The 23,043-nt window shown below is 34.3% G+C and overlaps 3 protein-coding genes across 4 annotated transcripts; 2 read left to right on the top strand and 1 right to left on the bottom strand.

Annotated features, from left to right (window-relative positions):
- The first annotated feature begins 5,898 nt into the window (after positions 1 to 5,898).
- Positions 5,899 to 12,875, top strand: LOC123223179 (meiosis-specific protein ASY3-like). Its single transcript, XM_044646275.1, has 10 exons — positions 5,899 to 6,033; positions 7,459 to 9,108; positions 9,214 to 9,403; positions 10,412 to 10,543; positions 10,657 to 10,720; positions 10,820 to 10,969; positions 11,042 to 11,100; positions 11,288 to 11,422; positions 12,004 to 12,095; positions 12,448 to 12,875. The coding sequence occupies exons 2-10, from the start codon at positions 7,465 to 7,467 to the stop codon at positions 12,514 to 12,516; spliced, it is 2,535 nt and encodes an 844-aa protein (XP_044502210.1). The 5' UTR covers positions 5,899 to 6,033; positions 7,459 to 7,464; the 3' UTR covers positions 12,517 to 12,875.
- A 2,102-nt stretch (positions 12,876 to 14,977) lies between these two features.
- On the top strand, positions 14,978 to 19,091 carry LOC123222501 (transcription factor PIF3-like). 2 transcript variants are annotated; one of them, XM_044645314.1, is made up of 6 exons: positions 14,978 to 15,557; positions 15,660 to 16,617; positions 16,712 to 16,843; positions 16,945 to 17,010; positions 17,133 to 17,198; positions 18,489 to 19,091. In XM_044645314.1, the coding sequence occupies exons 1-6, from the start codon at positions 15,508 to 15,510 to the stop codon at positions 18,843 to 18,845; spliced, it is 1,629 nt and encodes a 542-aa protein (XP_044501249.1). In that variant the 5' UTR covers positions 14,978 to 15,507; the 3' UTR covers positions 18,846 to 19,091. The 2 variants fall into 2 exon arrangements, with proteins under 2 accessions (XP_044501249.1, XP_044501248.1); XM_044645313.1 differs by having other exon boundaries at positions 16,706 to 16,843.
- A 1,009-nt stretch (positions 19,092 to 20,100) lies between these two features.
- Positions 20,101 to 22,656, bottom strand: LOC123222745 (putative pentatricopeptide repeat-containing protein At3g01580). Its single transcript, XM_044645677.1, has one exon. It carries the CDS (start codon positions 22,389 to 22,391, stop codon positions 20,157 to 20,159), a length of 2,235 nt encoding a protein of 744 aa, XP_044501612.1. The 5' UTR covers positions 22,392 to 22,656; the 3' UTR covers positions 20,101 to 20,156.
- Between the last annotated feature and the right edge of the window lie 387 nt (positions 22,657 to 23,043).

Raw genomic sequence — 23,043 nt, 5'->3', positions numbered from 1 at the left:
ACTGTACAAACATAAATTCATGTCATGCTGTTAAATTTGAAAAATTTTCAAAAGTTTTTCCAACCTTAATTAAGCAATTGATCCAAAAGTTTACAAAGTCTTACAAAACACCAGCTTCTTGTCGTTGCTTAAGAAGTCGCTGGTCACAACAGCAATGGAAAATCGTCGTTGTCAGTCACCATCTGAGCCGGAGAAGTCGTCGTCAAACATTGCAAATATAGCCGTGAAACTGCTACCTTGTGAGCCTGCAAACCAACACACCTCAACGGCAACCTCATCGTCAGCCACCGTCGTCAGTAAAGAACAGGAAATTCGACCGTGAAATTTATTGGCTACAACAATTGAGATTGCGTCTGCGTGCACTGCAAGGAACAGGAAGAAAAACAATGTTTTTATATATAGCTTTGAACCAGATTTTGCCTGGACTGGGTTGGACCACGGTTCTGGAGAGAACCGACAGTTCAACCGCAGTCCAATCCGATTTTTACACTAAAACGGTTTAACCTTCAACAGTACTCGACTACAGTGTCAATTCACAAATCGACTGGTTTAACCGTCCGATCCGGTCCGATTTTTAAATCCTTAAATAAAAGTTTATTATCCCAAATAAAAGTTTATTATACACATAGATTATATTCAAGAGTATTCTATATAAATTAATATAATATATAAATAAATTAATATGTATAAATAATTATTATATTTAATTTATAATAATATAAAAATTAATATAAAAATAGTAATTAAATTAATTCTACATTACTTCATATTAATTTGATAATAAAAAATTATTATAATATGATGAACTAAACAAATTAATTTAAGTAATAAAAAATATGTTTTCAGAGAATAATTTCTTAATTCTCTAAAGCAAAAGCACCCTACATATCAATAAATATAGATTATATTAAAATCATGAACATATGATATCATCTAACATTACTTTTTATTTAACAAAATTATATATATTCAATTTTGAGTATATAATTAAATACCCATATAATATATGAAATAATGATAACTTCTAAATATTTAATATTCAAAATCGAATGCACATAGTATTGTTCTTTTTTATCAGAAATTTATAATAACAACTTATATTATGCCTTATTTATTAGAAACTTATAACAAAGCCTTTCCTAGCATCATTAATTATAAATTTACAATATGACATTACCTTGATTTTTTTTATTAGTAATATTATATACATAAATAATACATAAAATTTGTACACAAACAAATGATATATCATTTTATGATTGTATAGTTTTAAATAAGAGATAAAACAATGTTCAATTACATCGTGATATGTTATTGTGTGTATATATAATTTTATTTTTTTTTATTATTATTATCATGTATCATCTTAACTAGCTTATATCTATACGAGTATAATAATGTTTTGTACATAATAAAAAACATGTATAAATAAAATTCAAGATTTCCATTCAAAGTTTGTCGTCCACTGCTCACCCGACCTGAGCGTAAGGCTTCCGGCGGTGTGCGTGCTACAAGGCACAAGCGCCCAGAATTTTGCCATTGAATTTGGTTGTTGAGTCTTCTTTCATGGAACTTTAGCATCAAAATGAGTTATTTTTCTCTCCTTCCCGTCATTATAATAACATATTACTGTGGAAAAAATGTACACAATGAATTTTTAAAGCAATCTGACTCAAATTGATTTAGAGTTTAGAATTTGCGTAGAATGAAGCTGGATTGACGTTCCTTTGAATACCAATTGTAGCGATGAGTTAACTATTCAAGTATTTCCAAATTTGGGTGTAACACTGAATGCACATAGACCATTGCATGTTTTAATTTCTATTTATTTCTCTTCTAGATGAACACAAGTTTTTTTCTGTTGACTTTACTTTGATGGGTAAAAGTTTTTCGTGAATTGTTAACAAGTTCATAGCTGAGAAGGTATCAAAAGCAATCAGATTTCAAAATGAAAATTATTATAATATTTGAGTAGTATTATGTGCATAACGTTTATCACTCAGAGACAATGATACTTAACATAAACCCGCTAATATACTTAACGTAAATCATAATAAACCATGTTAAAAGGTCCCTTGTTTTCACTATTTTTTCTCATACTTTGAATTGTTTTTAATTATTGAAATAGTGAATAACGCTGATATCTAATTTTAAATGTCATTATTGTAGTATATCACAAAGCTTAAAATGGCATACTTCCATTCACTGACAACAAATTGTACCAGCAAATAATTATCCTTGCATAATATAATTCTTACTTGAAGAAGAATTAATTTCATGATTGGATGAACCCTATAATTGAGTAAATAAGTTTCAGTATTGATAATTCTCTATCTCTATAAAATTTAAAAAAAAAAAAAACCAGAAGCCTGTGAAAATAAGTTATAAGCATACTTGTTCAATGATGGGATAGTCCTCTACTCCCAAATGACATATATTAATTTATATTTTATTAATATTATAAATAAAAATGTGGCTTAAGTATATTGGTTTAGTTTTAATTAATGTCAACAATGTCGACTACATGACAGTTTCTTGTATATATATGTATGGATAAAAGAAAAAAATACAATGCTGACGGAAAACCCAAAAAAAAAAAGATTTATTTAAAATAAAACCCCTCACGACTGCCATCACAGAAATATAAACTTCTGATCAGCACAGTATTTATATGAAAAATTCTTAGTTTGGTTGGTCAAAATGAGGAAAAAAAATGAAGTAGGGTTAATGTTATCAGAAGTCAATGCTGAAGTATTATATGATTATTTTCATTTATTCAAAGTCTCGAAAAAGATTATGCATTTTTTCCTTGTATGTTGAAAAACTATACGCTTCTGAAAAAACTCTGTTTCAATGGAACTTAATGTTCTCCTTCAAACTTAATCCAAGCAGAAGAGAAGAGATAAATTTAAAGAAGAATCACCCGCCAAGTATAATTGGGTGTTTGAGAAGATTAATTAATGAAGGTTTATTTACACATAAATATTAACGGGTCTCATCGGTGACATGGAACTAGAGTCTGAAAACATAAAGACACCGAAAGATAGCCCTAAGGATGGCGGCGACTAGCTATGAAATTTGGACACCATTGCCTTTGCCTACACGTTCAGTTGCATAGGAAATAATTCAGTCCAAACTGATCAAGCGTCCGTGTACACTAGATGCTCAAGTAGCTTTGCTTTAATTCTTTACCCTACAAAACCTCCTATTTCTACTGCTTCACAAAACGCCAACTCCATCATCCATCATCCCTCTTCCCTCCAAACCCTTTAGACCAATTAATTCTTACGTTTTCATGACGTCCCAAATATGTGTATCGATAAAATCGGTCCTTAGACTTCCTCTTTTTTTATTTTAAAAATTATTAGGTGCGTGATTTGCGAGCCATCTAGAAGCTGAGATCGAACGACTGATCGATACGCTATTTATCACACCAGAAAGATTGATATTTGAAGGGGGAAAAAAAGCAAGAAATAAAGAAGAAAACTCGGCTGATTAAGCCATAACCTGAAATGAAAATAAAACATCAATGAAAGACTTTGTGTAGGCAGCTCGCCGATGAGAAGACAAGATGATAATAGAATGAATGAAAAGTTTTGCTATGGTGTGGGTTCCGTGTTAAACTCATCCAATGTGATGGAAACTGACAAAGAGATGCTTTTCCTTTATTTTCCATTGAGTTAATTTAACTTTTTAATTCGCGGTCTATTTTTCTCTATCTAATTGACATATCACAGGCCTTGACTTTGTTTTTTCCGAAAAGTCATTTTCCTTTTGGGGCCAAGTTGAGGGAGTGTAATTTAGCTATAACCAATTGGCCAATCTCATGGTGGTAACTTTGAGAAGGTAGCGACCTGTAAAGAGAGAAAGTAGAAAGGATCAAAGGTTGGTATCTTTTTCAATCTCGTAGACTTTAAACGCTCTCTTAATTAGTTTTTAAGCTTTCCTTTATGTCCTTTTTAGCTTATCTTTATATACACAACAAGTAAAAACTCCACCTACCCTCCTCAACCTTCAACTTAAATTTGTTCTAAGTCGCCACTTTACACAAAATGTAAACTAAGTCAACAATTTACTACCATTATGGGTAACATATAATATTTTATTTGTTAGAGGAAGAGAAAAAGGCAACATTGTGGGCGTGTGACAAGTGTTTTTTGTCGCTATTATTAAATTTTGTCAACCAGCTAGTTAAATTCGTGAGGTCAGGTAGCTTATTGTATAAGGAATTATTTGCATGGCAGTGCAAGAAAGCTAAAGTAGGATTCGGTGTATGAAAAGGAAATGAATGAAGAAATTTAGAATAGATATCGATGAGAAGAGGAGGTGTTACTATGAGTGTTAGGAGAACAAGTTGATACCCAGTAAATTGTTCTTAATTCCAACCTCAAAATCAAGCAAACTCAGCTTTTAGAAGGTCGGCTGAATTTGGATGAAACGAGGAGGAATGGGCCTTTCCCTCTTTTTAAAAATAGGTCCATTTTTACCTTTTATTGGTGTTAAAATAGTCCACTCTCCTTCTCCCCTCCTGTGGAGCCATAGATGTTAATGTTGAAAGGTAGAGGAATGTAATTATTATAAAGAATAATTTAGAGATGCCACTTTCACTTTATACCAGACTTGTAGCACCATTCTATTAGGAATAATTTCATTAATTATTAATTAATATTAAGGATATACAGTTCTGTGTGAAGACTTTGCTCTGGCTCATCTTATGTGGGCCTGAAAGCCCAACCTAATCTTGAATTGTTACAGTAACTGGTTTAACCGTTGAATTGATTTTCTGGATATGGACCCCCAAAAATCACACGTCCTCCCCCGAAAATTGGAAAACTGATGCGTAACTGGGGTTATCACTCGGACTAATAAGTTAATTGGAAAAATGCCTAAAACTAAGTAGCTCTGAATGCAAAGTAATCAACCAAATGTTTATGAAATGGCGTTTCGGAAGCTTCCTTCAAGTACATTATACATAATGCAACAGCACCATTTGTGACAGAAAGTTGGACACTTCTGCTGCAACTTCATAGGCACCCTTCGGTCCTTCACACATCTACCCAAGGCTACACCAGCTACATAGTTATTAGTTCCCCCACCACCCACCCACCCATCCCACGCACCCCCCAAATTATCCTGAGCTTTTGCAGCATCTAAGAGATCAAGATGCCCAACCAAAACCTGGGGAATGGCTTGTGGCCACACCCTCACACCCCCCATTTTGGTCGAGTGGGGCCACCCCCTTCCTCGGATAGACAATTCAAAAAAATTTTAAAAATCAATTTAAAAGGCTATTTGGTTGGCAATCAAAAAAGATTATTTTAGTATTCTATCTTTTATTATTTATATTCTTTTATTTAGTTTCTCAGTGATAAAAAATTACAATACTATTATATTACCAATGGTGGTGATATGACAAATAATATATATGATAATCTAATTACTATCTTTACCATAGGTATTAAAAGATTATCAAACTAATATTGACTTTATTATAATTTTATTTTTATTTATTAATTTTTTTAAAATTTAAATACCCTCATTTTTAATTAATATAACAAGCAATATAAAATATATTTTAAAATAATTATATCTAAATAAAATAATATTTTAATATTATTTTATTATCTCTAATTAAATATAATAATTATTTAAATTTATTTATTTTTATCAAATTTTATTAAATATAGTAATAATTTATACTCAATAATCTTCAAAAGAATTTATCTTTAAGATAATTTTTTTAATTTTGATAATAAAATAGTTTTTAAACAAAACATCCTCTAAGGGTAATATTGTCTATTCATAAGAGAGGCGGTGCGCACTCCTCATCCAGTACATATTAGAAATTGCTAAGCAGTTTATATTCAGAATTCAAAAAGTTTTTAATTTTCCCGCTCCTTCATCTTGTATCCGCAAAACTTCGCCTCTCGTGAGAGTAATCTCTTTAAAAGTTATTTTGCTCTTTCTACCGATTATTATTCTCGTATGATTTCCATATTAGATCTCTCTTCGATTTTCGGTGCGAAGTAATCTGTAAGCGATGTTTATTTTCATAATTGTTCCCTTATAAACTTGGTTAATTCATCTCGTCCAAAGTTTTCTCAATTTATTTGGAATATGAACTCGAGTATGTGTGTTGAGAATTAAATCGGTCATAAATTTTTTTTGAGAAGTTGATTCTTAAATTGCATAGTTTTACCATTTTGCTACCTCGAGATTTTGAATGACCGAGATGGATTTTGGGGTAATCTCGTGTTCTTCTTATTTGATGCTTTAGGGTTTGTGTTTTCGATAGAAAATTTACGTTAATTCAAGCTAAGTCTGTTTCAATATTTATTTTTTTAGGATCTTCGAATTTTCCAGGGATACTTTGCTTTGTTTAACTCTTTTCCTTGATAATTCTTTTAGCCGGTTAGAAACTAAGGATATTACTAGACCGATGTCCAGAATTTTGTGAAAAGGAAATCGAACCTTTCTCATGCTATGTTAAAATGATCAGTAAGGCTGATTTTAGTGGATTATTATTATTTGCAGAATCCAGTTACTGACATTTGACATTTTAGTTTCGTACAACTGTTGCTGGTGTCAGCTGGTGTGCGAAAAATTTTACAAAACAAAAATATCAACGGTTAAGATTATTTCAAAATGGAAAGAGTTTTATTACTTCTTAGCTGATTTTTGCGAGAAAATTATTATTAACAAGTTTCCAAGTACAAAAATTTCTTTGTTGCTTCGGAGGTTTATGTATATTTCGTTGACTTAGCATATATCTGCTTTTATTAACTGATAAAAGATCGTCTATGCTGATTGTGACAATTTTGCTTGCACTATTAACTCGTATTATGTAACACTTTGGGTTTAAGATATTTGATATTTTCATTTATGATGAATCTCGTTGCACATATGCGTTATCATATTTAATTGGGATCCCAGTTGCGTTAATTTATGAATATTGCTTCCTGTGTTTCTCTGTGCATGCATGTGTGAGGCTTTGGCTCGGAACTGTTGTTCTGTGCCAATTGATGGGCCTTGCTTTCCCTCGTTGTCATGTGTGTGTTATTCTTGCTGTGCATAATATGAATTTGTTTGGACATTTCTGAGAAGCTGTTGATATTCCTTTCTTAGCAGTTATAAATGTGCTTGCGCTATGGGATGTATACTGGATTTAGTTTGATATCACAGTTTTCTGCAATTTGTGAGTCTGGGTTTCCCTGTTGTCTCGTAAGTGTGTGGTGATGTTGTAGTTGTGCTTATTTAGATTAAAAGTAACGATTCTGTGGAGACCGAGAAAAAGTTTACCAGTAATTAGGATTGGTTCCTTGCTTTGGGTTAGATTCAACTCAGATTCCCTGACCATTAATCGGTGACGGCTGGTCTCTCTAGTTTAAGAGATTAACTGCAACCTTATTGAACTTTTGAAAAAATATTTTATTTGATATTTTCAAAACTATATTGCAGGATCAGATGAGCAATTGTCAGAGTCTTTGCAGCAATTACCATCCTTCCAGCCAATCTAGAAAGATTTCAATTGGAATTACAGCAGAGTCATTAGCCAAGAAAAAACCAGTGGTTGCAAAGGAAGATGAGACTGCAGTTCTAAAAGCTGAAAAAGTAAATCCTTGCAATGAAATTTTTACAGCAGCAAACAATAGGAGTGTTAGTGCCAAAACTGCCGCTGCAGAGAAGCAAACTGAAGCTCCAGATCAGGTGAGCTATCCATGGATAACTACTCCATCCTTGAAACAAAATGCTACAACTTCAGAGATGGCTTACTGCAGAAAACAAGCTTCCACCAGACCAGCTGCTGGTGGGAGGCAGGAAAAGATCAATGGACTGAAGGATTTACAAATGACACATACACATTCAGGTCAGTTTTTTGCCAACAAGTCCTTTATTTTACAGTCAGGAGAGAGTAATCCGAAATTATTTGACGGCATGACCTATAAAAGGAAAGGAATGAAGAGTAGAAAATCAAAGTGTGCGGAAGAATTCATGTTTACTACTACACAAGAAGTTCTCGTTTCAGATAAAACAGTAAAAGCAGGTAAAAGAGATAATGGGGAAAATGGACAAACTGAAACTTTGAGAATGAAGCTTTGGCAGATACTGGGAACTGTTTCTTCACCCAAAAGTCAGTGCTCTAATCCTCAGTCTGCTGAGGTTGGTGCTGATAGGCTAGAGCCACAAAAAGTCGTTGATCAAATTAGTGATACGGCAGGCAGACCCAGACAGAATTCAGATACTATAGAAGCCGATTCTGAAAGTCCTGATCAACCAACAAGGAGGCGATTAAATCAATCTTTGACCAGAAAGAATTGTTCAAAAGTGCCAAAAACTAAAACTAAAACTAAAATTGGTCCATCCTCTGGCAACAAACAGAAATATCAAAAGAAGAATATCTTTTTGTTTGAAGAAGGATGGAATGCAAAATTTATTGGTGCTGCTGACTATGGCTCCTCAATGTTTACAAGAAAGAATAGTCACTTAAAAGGTTCAACTATTAAGCTACACAAGATTAGCTTTCCGCAAAAGGATAATGCAAATGAGCCTAAGCAAGCAAATTATATCAGTGAATTGCCATGTGCTGAGAAAACATCTTCACTCAGTAATAAAGTGGAAAGTTTTCATGGTTGTATGCCTGAGGATAGGGAAGATTGTGGTAAATCTAGGAACACAGTCCCTGTGAAAGATTCCCATGAATCACCAAAGGGTGCTGTCCCAGCAGAAGATTTTCATGAATCACCCAAGAATGCAGTCCCAGTAAAAGATTTTCTTGAATCACCAGAGTCAAAAAATATGAATCATAAGAGAGATTTAGACGACCCAGCTTTAACAGAAAATAGGCACCAGCGAGAAGACTGTGGCAAAACAGCTTCTAGGAATGTTGTTGACTCACCAGATGAGATCCTAAGTCCAACTTTTGCATTTAAGACCCCCATTGTAAGCCCTTCACCTTGGTCCACGCCAAGAACAGTACAAATGGAGCAGGATATTTTCAGTCCTGCACTGGAAGAGAGAAGACATAATATGGGAAGTATCCGTAGCTTCAGGACTTTGAGAAATTCAAAATCAGATTGTTCTGGATCAGATGCAGAAACAGATTCACCTGTATCCTTACTTATTCAGAGGGTTTGATGTGTTAGTTTAATAGACATAATAGTATATAGGTTGTAGTATTTCTCTCTGCCTTTGCCTTTCCTTATTAGACTTCAGGATGATGCTGAGAAACTTAAAGATTCTCCACCTAGAAAAGCTTCACCAGTGAAGGGGGAAAATGATTCAGAAAATGGCCAGGCTGAATTGTCATCTGATGGCACAGAAGATAACCTGGGTGGGTGTTCATCTGAAGATGGAGATCCTGGGAGCTCTAGAGAAGGATCACCTGTCATCAATATATATGACTGTATGTTTGCTCAATCATGACCTTTTTTTCTAAAACTTGCTATATATGGATTCACATTGTAGATCTATTTTATTGTATTTTTTGAACTTGGTTCTGGGACTGATTTAATTTTGAGTTTTATTTTATATAATGAAGCTACACTATGAACATGAACAACATAGAATTTGTTAAACATTTCCTTGTGTTGTCTCTCTCATTTGATTTCCTCACTCTTTTATGCAAACTTAAAGAGAAATTGTTCGAAATACAACTCTAAGAAGTTTGGTTGATTTTATTAGTCAAGAGTTGGGTCTAACGACTCGTTTGAAAGTTTTCTAATTAGATTTGGGAAATACCAGGCGTGATGCATGATCAAAGGCTTCTAGTATCCTTCTTCGATGCCCTTAAGTTTTCTTTGATTTACTATGTATTTTGCAGATCTGTTAGCAATTTTGTTGTACTAGGTAATCACCATTAGCTTGATATGTAGACACATATAAGTGAAAAATATATAGCCCAAAATCAAGTATCACGGCTATTGTTCTGTCCTTAATATAATGTCTTAAGAACTATTGAATTGCTTAATGTGAACATTTTTAAGGGTAGAGCTAAGATCCTTCAAGCTGAGTTGCCATATAAGCATTTATTAACAGGAGTTATCTGGAGCATTTTTTTTGTGCTTATGAATGTGACTATTATAGTCCCGAAGGAAATTTTAGACAGTGAGCTTTGATATACTGCTTATTATATACCCTGGCTCCTCTCTCAGTTATCAGACAGGTGTTTCATGCTGATAAAGTTTTGTTCTCAAATGATAATTCCTCCTGTGACAGTTCATATGAATAGAATTGAATTTCTCATGGCATTAAATTAAATATTTTTAGGATACTGGATTCTAATCAGTATGATACATGTTTCGTGAGCTGTATGCTTATAACCAGTCTGATAAGAATTTGGACCACTTTTAACAAATTTATAAGCTGTGATCAGGCTGCATGATATATGGTTTAATTTAATGGCAACATGCAGATCACAAAGAGAACTCTCCAGAAACTGTTACTGCTGAGAAATCAAACTTCATGCATTGTCCAACAAATCGGTTCTGTGGCCATGGAGGCATTAGTTTTCAGGAATTCAGTACCCCTCTGACCTCTCCAAAAGGCAAATTTCACCTAAATATCAATAGATTATGCTCTTATTATCTCCATGATAAATGTTATCTATTATTCTACATCTTTCTCATATTCTTTCTTTTATCTGTACCGAATGAGCAGGGATGGAAGAGACTGAATGGTTTCAGGAAACCCCTGATCAGAATCAAGAGGATGACTTGGATAGGTTTTTCCTTTATTTGTTAAATAGGGCAATTAATGTTTTTCTTAGGAACCCCAATGTTCTATTTTTGTTGACTCTGACTTTAAATTGACAATATTCCAGGACCATTACTTTATTTGCAATTGCTTTAGACAACTTTAGAAGGAAAATGGATTCAGAAACTAGAAAGAAGTCCTCTGAAATTTTAACGTCCATTTCTGAGGGCATATGCCTGCAGCTGCTGGATGTTGAATCTCAGATCCAAACAGATGTGTAGGTGTTTCACCTTGACACTTCTCTCATTCAGATATTAATTACTTCGTTGTGATCTTGATGATTTTTCAGAGGGAAGCTAACAAGTGTCAGTAAATCAAAAAGAAAACACCTGGAAACAAGATTTGAAGGTAGCAATTTGTCTATATTTAGGGTTTATGGACTTTTATCTAGGTGTATCCCAGAGATGAAATTGTTTCTTAAGTATATGTGATATAATTCTCTGATTAATACAAAATGGTGCTCTCCAGTTTTCTAAACCTTGATTCTAGTAAATGAAAGTCCGTTTATTTTCTTGGGTTTTTGTCTCTCTCGCAGAGCAAAAAGAACAACTAGAGTTGATTTGTAAAAAATTTAAGGAAGATATTCATCATCATCTCCAGAATTTCACGAGTACCCTTAAAGTGCTGGAAGCTGACCAGATAGAACTGAAGAGAAAAGTGAAGAAGCAAAGTATGATAACTTTCACTAATGTGAATATTCATTTTTCTCTCTTGTCAATGAACTAGAGCATTGTGCTATTTTAGGGAAAAAATAAAAAAAGCTAGGTTCAAATCTTTGATTGGTTGCAGTGGACCACTGAGTTGTGGTCTATAAGTGGTCATAGAAGATTGCATGTCTTTGGATGATGGCTCAGTCAATTGTTACTAACAAATGGTTCTATACAATTTGGTCACTCATTTGAATAGATGGGAGATTCTGACATAAATCATAAAATGCTTCAGTTCTAGCAAATAATAATATGAGCAAATCAAAATATTTTGACTGTTCTGAAAAACATTTGTTTATTTTGGGAACCGAAAGACTGTCAACAACACTAATTTTCTGGCATTTCTGAACGCTTACTCATTTGCAATAGTATTTATCCTAATCTATATATGATTTATAGATTATATGATTTATAAACAAAATTTTAATATTTTGCAAGGTGTTTTAACCTCTCAATCTTGATGATATATATAGATATATATATCACCGTATATATATTTGTCATTAATTTGTTCTATTGGTCTCTTACATTTACTGATTTGCAGGAACATCACACCAGAAGGTTCTCTTACAGCTGGAAGAAGCAGTTGAGGCACAACTTAGTGATGCCCAAAGAAGAATAACAACCGTCCATGAGGCATGTTTTCTATTTTTATGATAAAGTTAGGGCTGTATCTCCTTTTTTTCACTGAACGTAGTAGGGATTAGTAGGTACTGATTGTGCTCTCAGCGTGGTGGGGGGTATCATACTTGAACTGCATTCAGCGGGTTTTACTTTCTAGGCGTTGCATAAGCTCGAAAGTGAATCTCGCTGAATGCGGAGCTTCAACCACTGAACAACCCATAATCGAATTGATTGGCCTGTTTAAGATTATGCATATAACTATCATCTTTTTTATAAAATTTCAACCTTCTGATCAGTTTTTGTTAGTGCGATGAATTTTATATCACGTGTTTGACATTCATGCTATTTTCATAATCCATTGCAGTTGGCTAGGAAAAAGAGGCTCCAGTTGAAACTTCTAATAGCTGAGTGTCTGAAAGAGGGTATTTTTTAAATAGACATGACATGATTTTTGCAGCTAGCAAGCAATATTGAGAGTTTGTCCAAAATCAAACAGGATGGACGATTTTCATTGATGGTTCACCTTGTAAGACTTCGCAATTCATAGTTCAGAAAGCCTCCTATTACCTTTTTATTAAACTCTCGCCTAAACCTGGAAGCATGCTTATAAAATTAGAGATAGCCAACTTTATCCAAGTATTCTGTAATTCCAAGTTTTGCTTGTCCACCTTTTACTTTTATGTGATTGATTTGGACACTAAATCACATATAAAGAATCCTGAGATTATTAATGAATTAGATGTCTCTGGATGATGGGCAATTTTGATGTCTTTGAAAATGGAGTTTTTTGTTTATGATGGTGTGGTCAGGTAAGACACTACACAATAACAGGCTTTAATTGGTGAGGATAACCTGAAAGTGGCGCTATCCATAGCCAACTGGCAAAGACATTTTATGTGTATAGTGACTGTAACTTTCCTACCCTGTGTGAACTTTTGAATCCCTGTAGTTTTATAATTGCTATCGATGAAGTTGGTCCAGTATATTGTATTAAATGTCGCCACATAAGCATTAACACCAGTCTCCGGTTTCAAACTACACGTTTCAAACCTTTTGGATAGCTGATGTCACTTCATGAAAGTTGCCAAAGGAAAAATTGCTGCGAGACTCTTTTTAAGTTTTTTTTCGAAAACATTGCTGTGATCTCTTCGCATCAACATCTTAAGTTTTGGCTTCTTGACTATTAATTAGGTGCTTCCCTTTTCGGTTTCACTTTTAGTGCTTAATTTCCAATTATTATTGTTATTATTATTATTATTAATATGGACTTGATATATTGGGGTTTGTGGTTGATTAGATGGACTTGTTTTTTATTCTCGTTTCGGTGGACAGTGGTCACTCGTGGCTCACCTAACCGGGAACTGTCAAATACCATTATTAAATAAGTAAAGCCAATAATAAAAATAAATTTAAATCTAAATAATGATGGGTTATTATAAAATTAAATATTATTTTGTTTTTAATTTAAAATTATTTAATTATGTAATAATATATTTTTTTATATAAATTTATATATTTTATTTGTGTATATATATTTATTATTATTAGGTTAAAATTTATTTTTTATCTAAATTTTAATTCAATTTTAAAAGTATATTGCATTAGTTTAAAAACTTAATATTAATGTATAGAGTAATTTTTATTAGAACTTTTTTGTTTAAATAAAATAAAATTGTAATTTTATCATAAAGTTTTAAAATTTATATTATTTTTTGAAAAGTTACATTTTCTCTCTTAAGATTTCAATTATTTTAGTGGCTTAATAAAATTTGATTGTCATGGAGAAGAAGCATTGATGATCTGGAGGAAGTTTTGTCAATTTGGATGATGTTATTCAACGAAGTGTTGTCTAGATTAGTGATATTTTGCTCTATTAATTTTTTCAAATTGTATAATTTGACTTTTTTAATAGAATTTGTTCACCGGATTAGGTGATTGAAAAGATTTTTAAACTCTAAAAATGGAATTGGTGATTTTTTAAAATTTAATGTAAAAGAAATTTTTGGTTAGATAAATTAAAAGGAGAAAATAGTATAAAATTTTAGAATTTTAAATTTTAATAATAAAATAATATTTTTATTTTTATTTTTAATAAAAAATTTTAAAAAATTAGTATATAAATAAAGAGTAATGTCATGTATATCTATTTTTGTTATATAATTCATGTATATAATGATGTGTTATCATATAATTAGATGATTTTAAAATATGTGTTATTATATAATAAAAAAATTTAATTATATAATGATATTTTTTTTATATATATAAATTATGTATTAAAAATAAATATACATAATTTTATTAATAAATAAATAATTGGATTTTTAAATTATCATGAATATTCATTTGCAAGGAGGATAAACCTGGGATGGGAAGCAGACATTCGGCCTTATTACTAAATTTTCCTATCTGTTTGTTACGAGGACAGACAGAGACTCGATGGTTATGATTAGTGGCTTAGACTTAAAGGCGAAAAGCAACCGACAGAGCAACACGGAATCACGTGAAGTACACGCTGATAAAGGCCAAAAAACTCTCTCCCTAGATTGAGGATTTGATTTTTGATATGACCATCCCAGTCCCAGCGGCAAGTTGGTATGAATGTGTGGTCCCACCAGACTGTAACAACAGCATGCTAGGAACCTCACTCCACGTGGGTGTTTCTGACTGTTCATTCGTATGCTTGTTTTAAATGTTTTCACCTGTCCTTTTCAACAGAACCTTCGCCTTCAAAATTCCAGATAATGAAAACGACAATCCAACGCCAACGCCTCCTCTATTATCTTCAATCAATTATTCTTTATCTTTTCGAAAATTAGATCTAATTTTTAATATCATACTAAACACCTTTATAATCTCTCTCCCTCTATATATATAAATATAGATTTATTGATTATTGCACTGTATCTTTTAAAAGTTTGGAATTCATACTGCATGCAGACTCCTTTGTATCTCTGTCCACGTGGCTTGGAAAGGATTACGAGTTATGAACGTGGCCACCGAAGCTCCATAGCATGTGAGTAGTAGTAACAGACGTGCTTGAGTTATGTACACGCCCCTTCTCGTGGATTCTGGTTCGCGAAAGAGGTTTCTTCCATCAACAGTTTTTCATGGTTACATAGTTAGCTTGTTGACACTTGATTTAACGTTGTCTTGGAGGTATCTCAATTCATGGATATCTATGTCTCCATTAGTAATATATAAGCTCTTTCATATTGGTTCAATGCTTTTATCGATCTGGGATTTCGCCATCTTCTTCTTATCTTTTGGTTACTCATCTTTTCTATAAACGTCGATATTTTATATATGCACTTTAAAACCAAGGTAGTGACATTGAAGTAGTTGATCTCTCTCTTCTGGGTTCTTGAGGCCGGACTAAAGTTGAGCTTTGTGTCGTTCTTCTGATCTATCCTTATCTTATACAATGACGGAAGGCAACACTGAAATGGCCCAGCCACCTAATTTAACTTCAATGTGAGATTTTCTTTATCTCTTTTGCTAACTTAGAAGCGTGTTTTTCATGTTTTTCTTTCTCAGTTTTGATATATTGATGAAGTTTCTATATATGCTTTTTAGGAATGATAAAGAATTTTTTGAGCTGGTTTGGGAAAATGGTCAACTTCTGATGAGAGATTTGTCCAGGAGAGCCCAAAGGAATCCCTCATGCAATGGTCATCCTTCTGATAAGGCTCAAGTACACGTTAAAAATAGGGGAGACAGGTTTGAGAATTTGGATAATCCTTATCATGATAAAAGAAACTTATATATGAATTTCAATTACAATAATTGCCTGGAAGATGATAATTTCCATGAATCATTACCTGAAGTTTATCAAACGCATCTTTACGAGTCTTTGGAACAAAATAAAGGGGATAGCTCTGTTAAGTATCACAAGGAATCCCAAGTTGTTCCCGAATATGCAAATTTAAGAAGGAAAACCAAGTCCTCCACGAAGCAATACCGAGAGTCACCTCCGTTCAAAAGGCCAAGGGCGAATTCAAGAAAAAATCTTGTAACAGTACATGAATTCCCCATGGCAAAGTTGCAGGAGCAAGACTTAAGATCTGGTGGGAAACGGGCGACGACTAACTTTTCTCCTTCCTTAGGATCTCCGGCTCTTCTTCAAGTTCACAGTCAGTGGACTGGTCCTGCAAGTGCAGAGGATTCGAATAACAATTGTAAGAGGTCTAGTCCATGTGGTAACGTTGACCCGATCCCGATTGCTGATCAACCCAATTTAATGGAAACGACTGTTGAGCTGTTACCACCGGGTGCTAAGCCTGCAGATAAGTTGCTCCCAGATAACGAATCTGAAGCTGTACGTCGCGAGTATGCTTCTCCAAATCAAATTTATGGCCAAACCTTAAACATAGCAGCAAATAAAGGCAACGAAAAGCTAACTAATACTCAAGAGGCTATAGAATTACCGGTGGCATCTTCTTCGTTATGCTCAGGTGGAGCTTCAAATAATCCCACATACACTTTAAAGAGGAGATACGACGATAGCGAGGGGTCAGCCGATCATCCGAGCCAAGTACGTAAAAAGTTTCTCATACCCAAAACTCTCTGTCTCTCTCTTTTCATGTTTTCTTTTTATATCATACTAAGGAAGTCCAAGTTAGATGCAGAATGTTGGGAGAAAAGCAAAGAGTGGGACAAAAGCAGTGCCTGGAAGCAAAAACAAAGCAAAAAGTATGACCAAAACAAGCAAACGTAATAGGAAAAAGCGAACTGCAGAATTTCATAATTTGTCTGAAAGGGTGAGTGATACAGCAGTTCTAAAAAGTTAAAAGAAAAAAAATCCACACATATGTTAACTGTGATAATATAGCTAATTGTGGTATAATGTTTATGCACACAGAAGCGAAGAGATAAAATCAATAAGAAGATGCGTGCCTTACAGGAGCTCATACCCAATTGTAATAAGGTGAGCATTTGATACTTTAATCGGCCAAGTTACCGTTTATAACCTTGTGACAGTAGAAACATGCAGAAACTCTTAAACAGCCATTGTTGTTTGTTGCTAATATTTGTTTGATACATTCATAGGTGGACAAAGCTTCTATGCTTGATGAGGCCATTGAGTATTTAAAAATTCTTCAGCTTCGAGTTCAGGTATATTTTTGAGCAAATGGTTGATGCAAGTGTACCATATACCATAGAGCGATTAACATTTGCCCACCAAGGTTTAACCTAAAAACACATTTTCACCTCTTGGATATATAAATTACACTGTACCACTTAAAATTTAATTTTATTAATAAAAAATACACAGTAAAAAGGTAAAATCGTTATTTTTATTTTTTTAAATTTAAATTAAATAAGAACAATTAGCTTCCCCACCCAAAATTGAACCAAACCCAAATGTTTTTTTTTTTCGAACAATTCTAGTATAATTGAGAGTTATGGGTAAGAGGGGAGAGAGGCCAACTATTGAGGAAGATGGTGGAGAGCACGATGGTTGTGGGTGAAGGAGTGAGGGTCAACGAATTGAGAAATGAAAGATGAACGATGATTGTGGGTGATGGTGGGGGAAAGGGTTGACAATTGTGGAAAATGGAGGGAGAATGACAATTATAGGTGAGTAAGGGGTACAGGGTCGATGATTATGGGAAATGGAGGTGGAGCAACGACTATGGGTGAGGGAGGGGGAAAGGGTCGATGAATGTGGAAAATGGAAGAGAAGTAACAATCATGTATGAAGGAGGTAGTGAATGGTGAATATAGTTTGCAATAGAGTGGGAGAGAAAACAAAGGAGATTTTTACCCCACCCTCCACTCCTTGTCGTAATCCCACTTGTCAAAACAACCCTATTCCACCTCTTCCTCAACCTACCCTTCTTTCCCTATTGTCATCCCACCACCTCATAACTCAATTTCACCTTTGTCTCCTCTCTACGTCTTCATTTTAGTTCATTGTAGTTAAAGAAAAAGACAATTGATGTTCTCGTTCATATCGTTCTCTTATGTTTTTTTTCTTCATAAATTTCTTTATCATTATGGGTAAATTTTGTTTTAAATTTTTCATTCACACTTACGAATTCGAGGATACACTAGAGCCAACAAGATTTTATAGATTTTGTGTTTTTGATTGAATGAAAGAGGTAATTGGATGGAAGGAAGAGGAGATTAAAAAAGAAAGAAATGTTCACGTAAGATTTTATTGGGTTGTTTTAGGGATAATAGGGTGAAAATATTGACTGCTTTTAGTTAAAGGTGATACAGTAATTTTAAAAAATAAAAAATAAAACAATCAGTTAATATTTAAATTACAATTTCTGCACCAATATCAGAAGTATCCATTCAAAGAGTGAAAAAATGTCTTTAAACTAAATCTTGGGAGGAAAATACTAATCATTCTATCCCAGAAAAAGATGATTAATATAATTTTAGTATTTGATGCAGATGATGAGTATGGGAAATAGGGTTAGTGTGCCTCAAATGGCGTTGCCTAATGGAATGCAACAAACAAGCTCACAACCACAATTGACTCATGTCTCTCCCATGAGAATGCACATGGGTATTGGCTGCAATCCATTCCCAGTCCCACCAAATTTCTTGTTTCCACCAATTCCACGAGCTGCTGCTGTGCCTGGGTTCTCGCCACAACTTCTACCCATGTCTCTATTACCTGCACAATTGGGCCTTCTCAACACAAGTGTAAGCTTGCCTGGCGTCTCTCTTGCTTCTGCTCCAACCCAACTCAAGGCTTCTGCCACCTTATCTAATTCAAAAGATTCCATTCACAACATTATTTCTTAAGAGGGAACAGTTCACAGTTGTTAAATCCTCTAAGATTCATTCATCCAATTAGATTTGTGCTTTTGCTTCTACGCTTTTTCATTACTTCCTATAGGGCAAGATCTAAAATTTAGGCTCATAACAGTTTTGCATGTTCTATAGAGCTGTAAAATTAACAGCCTTACGTTCTAGGAATATTTTCTTAATGTGACTCTTAATCTCAGTTCAATTGAGCTTTAAAGAAATTCACAATTATTTTATCATTTATACTTTTGTAGTTTTAATTATCAATCATATTCTTGATGTGTCTGAGTAGAGAAAATAGTTTACAATCATAGCAATAAGTTTAGTCCTTCTTGTAGACTCTCCCTGCGATACATCTAGCTAGACCAAAGTAGCATTTGGTTAGTTGATTTTTAAAAAAAGGCCAAATTGCCATATCCCACCTAAGGTTTGATGCTAACCCGTTCTCTTACTCACTAACTACCGAAAATTTAAACTCTCACTTATAGATAGTTAAAATTAACATAAATAATTAGTTTTAAAAGTAAGATCATCATTTAACTAATAATATATTAAAAATAATAAAACATTATCCATTTCTCTCATAAGTATAAAAAAATAACAATTTTTTGCCTATATTAAACTTTGAAAAGTTAGATTCTCCCCTCCTTAGGGTTTTATTTTCACCCAAATTTCTCCGACAGCCATCTCTCCTTCTTTGCCCACGACAGTCAACCTTCCGACATAACCTCTCTCTCCACGGCAAGTGGATGATGAAAATAAATTGTTTTCGTCGTCCAGACAAAGACGACGTCTTCGTCTCTAAATAAAGTCTATTTATTTTCGTCAGAGACGAGGATACCATCTTTGTCGTTTAGTTGTCGTAGAGAGAGACATTCTGTCAGGAGATTGACCATTGGCAACAAAGAAGGAGAGATGGCATTTGGATTCTGGCATTGGCGAAGTTTGGATGAAAATGTAACTTTTGAAAGTTTAATCCATGGAAAAAATTGTTATTTTTCTAATATATTACAGTAAAATGACAATTTTATCCTTGAATTTAACTGAATCTATTAATTTTAAAAGCCAATGGGTGAGAGTCTAGATTTTTCATACTTAGCACATACTAATTTGGGTTTGCAATAAACCTTGGTGCGAATAAGTCTTTTGGCCTAAAAAAATAGCCGGCATTTGACTATGGGGTGTTTTGTTGTGGTTATGAGTAATGTTAAACAATATATTAACGGTTACAAATAAATTGAGAATTTGTCAATCTGCTTATTGAAGCATTGAGATTTTCAGTTGAAATTAAACTTAAATCTTTGAGGATCACGAGAAAAAAATATTTGAATCTGTCATATATCCTTCATCCTTCATATCTAACAATAAGACATCCAGTATTTCTTGTATGTTTCTGAAGTCTGGATGTATTACATCTCTAGCTAGGAACATGTGAATGCAAGAACCAATCTCAATCCAACTACTTCCAGGTTCCTTCATTAAACCCTTCATTTTAATCATTGTTCTAACCTTTTGTGTGTCATTCCATCTATCTGTGGCGGCGTATATGTTGGATAAGAGCACATGGTAGCCTAAATCTTTCTCATTCTTTTGGAGAATAAGCTCCCCAACAAGCGCAGCAAGCTCAACATTGTTGTGAACTTTGCAAGCCCCAAGCAAGCTTCCTAAAACATCTATGTGTGGTTCAACTGGCATTCTTCTGATGAAATTATATGCATCATGAAGGTGCCCTGCTCTGCCAAGAAGGTCTACCATGCAGGAGAAGTGTTCCATGTCTGGTAAAATACGATAGTTATTTATCATGGCGTTATAAAAGAACCAACCTTTGTCGACTACACCTGAATGGCTACAAGCTGATAAAAGTGAAACAAAAGTGACTTTATTTGGATTTATTCTGGTCGCCTTCATTTCCTCAAATAGTGTAAATGCCTCATTTCCACACCCATGAATCCCAAGAGCAGAGATCATTGTGTTATATGTGACAATATTCTTTTCCCTCATCTTATTAAAGGCCTTCAATCCAAGTTCTAGGCACCCACATTTGCAGTACATGTCTATTGTTGAGTTTTGCACCGAAATTACAGTACCAAGACCACTCCTAGTGGCATAGCCATGAATTTCTTTACCCAGTCTAACACTTCCTACTTTGACACAGATTGGAACGATGCTCATCAGAGTTATGGAATTTGGTCTGATATTATAATCCCACATTCTCCGAAAGACCTCAAACGCTGAATCAAGATCACCATTTGAAGAATACCCCACAATCATGGAATTCCATATATTGATGCCACCATCCAACATGATCTCAAAAACATGCTTTGCTTCTCTTGTTGCACCACAGTTGGCATACATGTCTATTGTCGCACTTCCTACTACAACATCAGATTCAAAACCTTGTTTAAGAATATAGTTGTGCATCTCCTTCCCCTGTTTTAACAATTTGAGCTTACCTAGGGCAGGAAGAACACTTGCAACAACAATTTCATTTGTCCTTATATCAACACTATTCATTTCAAGAAACATTTTAAAGCTCTCATGGTATTGACAATTCTGTGAGTAACCAGCAATCAAGATGGTCCATGTGACTACGTCCTTATACACCATCCCACAAAATATTCTGTGAGCTTCATATGTATCACTACATTTGCAATACATATCAATAAGCGCATTCGAAACAAACAAATCACACTCCAAACCACTCCTTATAACGCATCCCTGCAAGGTCCTTCCCATTTGCTTATCTTCCAATCTACCACAAGCCGGAAGTACAGTTGCCACAATCACTGAATCAGGCTGAAACCCTTCGGATCTCATCCTTTTAAACAGGCGCAATGCCTCAAACCACTCCGCATTCTGCACAGTTCCAGTTATCATTGCACTCCAAGAAACCAAATCTCTTTTGGGCATTTCTTCAAACACTTTTTTGGCTTCACTCAGGCCGCCACACTTCGCAAACATATCAATCATAGCACATTCGATGTAACTATTACGCTTCATATTACCATGAGCCTCGTCTAATAGAATGTGACCTTGAATTCTCCTGCCTAGTTCAAGATCATTCAATCCAGAACAAGCCTTTAAAACAAGTGGGTAGGTAAAATTATCAGGGACCACACGTTGCCTTAGCAGCAAGTAATAAAACTGGATGGCTTCTGAAAACTGACCCGTATCAATGAAACCTCTAAGTATAGCGTTCCAAGCAATATTATTACTCTTATTGGGAAGCCTATCAAAAACGAGAAATGCTTCTCGCAGACAGCCATAGTTAACATAGACATTGACCAGCTGTGAAGCCAACACTCTATCAGTACAGGTAGGACTAAAAAACCCTCTGCAGATAAGAATAGCGTGTAATCTTTTGGCTTCCAAAAGATGAGGTGGTGACTTAAGTTGAGAGAATAAATTTGTGTAAAATGTGTCCTGTTGATTGAACAAGAGTTGCGTTTTGGGTACGGAAGACGAGTTTGGAATTAAAGTGGAACAGACTCTGTTAACTAGTTTGGTTACTGAGAATTTCATATTTGGTTTTCTTGACAGCATATTCTGCCGTCTAAAAATTTCTCTGTGACGATGATGATGAGGCTGACTGAGTAGGAAGAAAGGCACTACAACGGCTCTTATTTTGAACCTCTTTATTGAAGTCGTTATCGTAGCCAGCACACAGAAAGGCGTGCGTTAAAAACCAGTTTGGGTGGTCTTTTTTGGGTTCTAAAAACTAAGCTGCTTAAGGCATGCGATTGTCTGATTCATTTTTTTACAAATGGTTCGACAGAGCTTGAATCGTTGATACTGACGCCCTAGCTGGACCAAACCCAAGCCCAAGACTTGAAAATGCAGCACTCAATGATTCAACGGATTCTGAAGATTAACCACAGTAACAAGAGGGACCTCGTTATTCACTTCTTTCAGGTTCTCTTCCTGAAATGAAGAAGCTGAGAAAGGTTGCACTGGCTACCGTTTTAGATACTAAATTACATGATATTGTCGAGTGGGTTGTCCCGCACTGTAACATTTGGCCGTTACAATATGGTCGATTTCTTAGTTTCAGCAACTTTCAGTTTATTGACAGAATAAAAGTAATATTGATATAATTTTTTTTGCTCATAATTATGTTGACGCTTGCACCAGGAGAGACGTTTTTGTATTGGTATGGAATCCAGCCAAAGATCTGAATTTCAGACCCCAAACTGGC

Source organism: Mangifera indica, chromosome 8, assembly GCF_011075055.1.
Source record: "Mangifera indica cultivar Alphonso chromosome 8, CATAS_Mindica_2.1, whole genome shotgun sequence".
In the NCBI taxonomy this organism is placed as follows: Eukaryota; Viridiplantae; Streptophyta; class Magnoliopsida; order Sapindales; family Anacardiaceae; genus Mangifera; species Mangifera indica.
Note: the sequence above shows the minus strand (reverse complement) of the source record. Positions and strands in the feature narration are given on the sequence as shown.

Excerpts from the sequence above, each read along its gene's own strand:
- LOC123223179 (XM_044646275.1), top strand. The coding sequence starts at position 7,465 with ATGAGCAATTGTCAGAGTCTTTGCAGCAATTACCATCCTTCCAGCCAA. Across the intron at positions 10,544-10,656 it reads CCCTCTGACCTCTCCAAAAG|GGATGGAAGAGACTGAATGG; the intron begins GCAAATTTCACC and ends CCGAATGAGCAG. Across the intron at positions 12,096-12,447 it reads GAATAACAACCGTCCATGAG|TTGGCTAGGAAAAAGAGGCT; the intron begins GCATGTTTTCTA and ends AATCCATTGCAG.
- LOC123222501 (XM_044645313.1), top strand. The coding sequence starts at position 15,508 with ATGACGGAAGGCAACACTGAAATGGCCCAGCCACCTAATTTAACTTCA. Across the intron at positions 16,618-16,705 it reads CAGCCGATCATCCGAGCCAA|ATGCAGAATGTTGGGAGAAA; the intron begins GTACGTAAAAAG and ends AGTCCAAGTTAG. Across the intron at positions 17,011-17,132 it reads TCATACCCAATTGTAATAAG|GTGGACAAAGCTTCTATGCT; the intron begins GTGAGCATTTGA and ends ATACATTCATAG.
- LOC123222745 (XM_044645677.1), bottom strand. The coding sequence starts at position 22,391 with ATGCTGTCAAGAAAACCAAATATGAAATTCTCAGTAACCAAACTAGTT.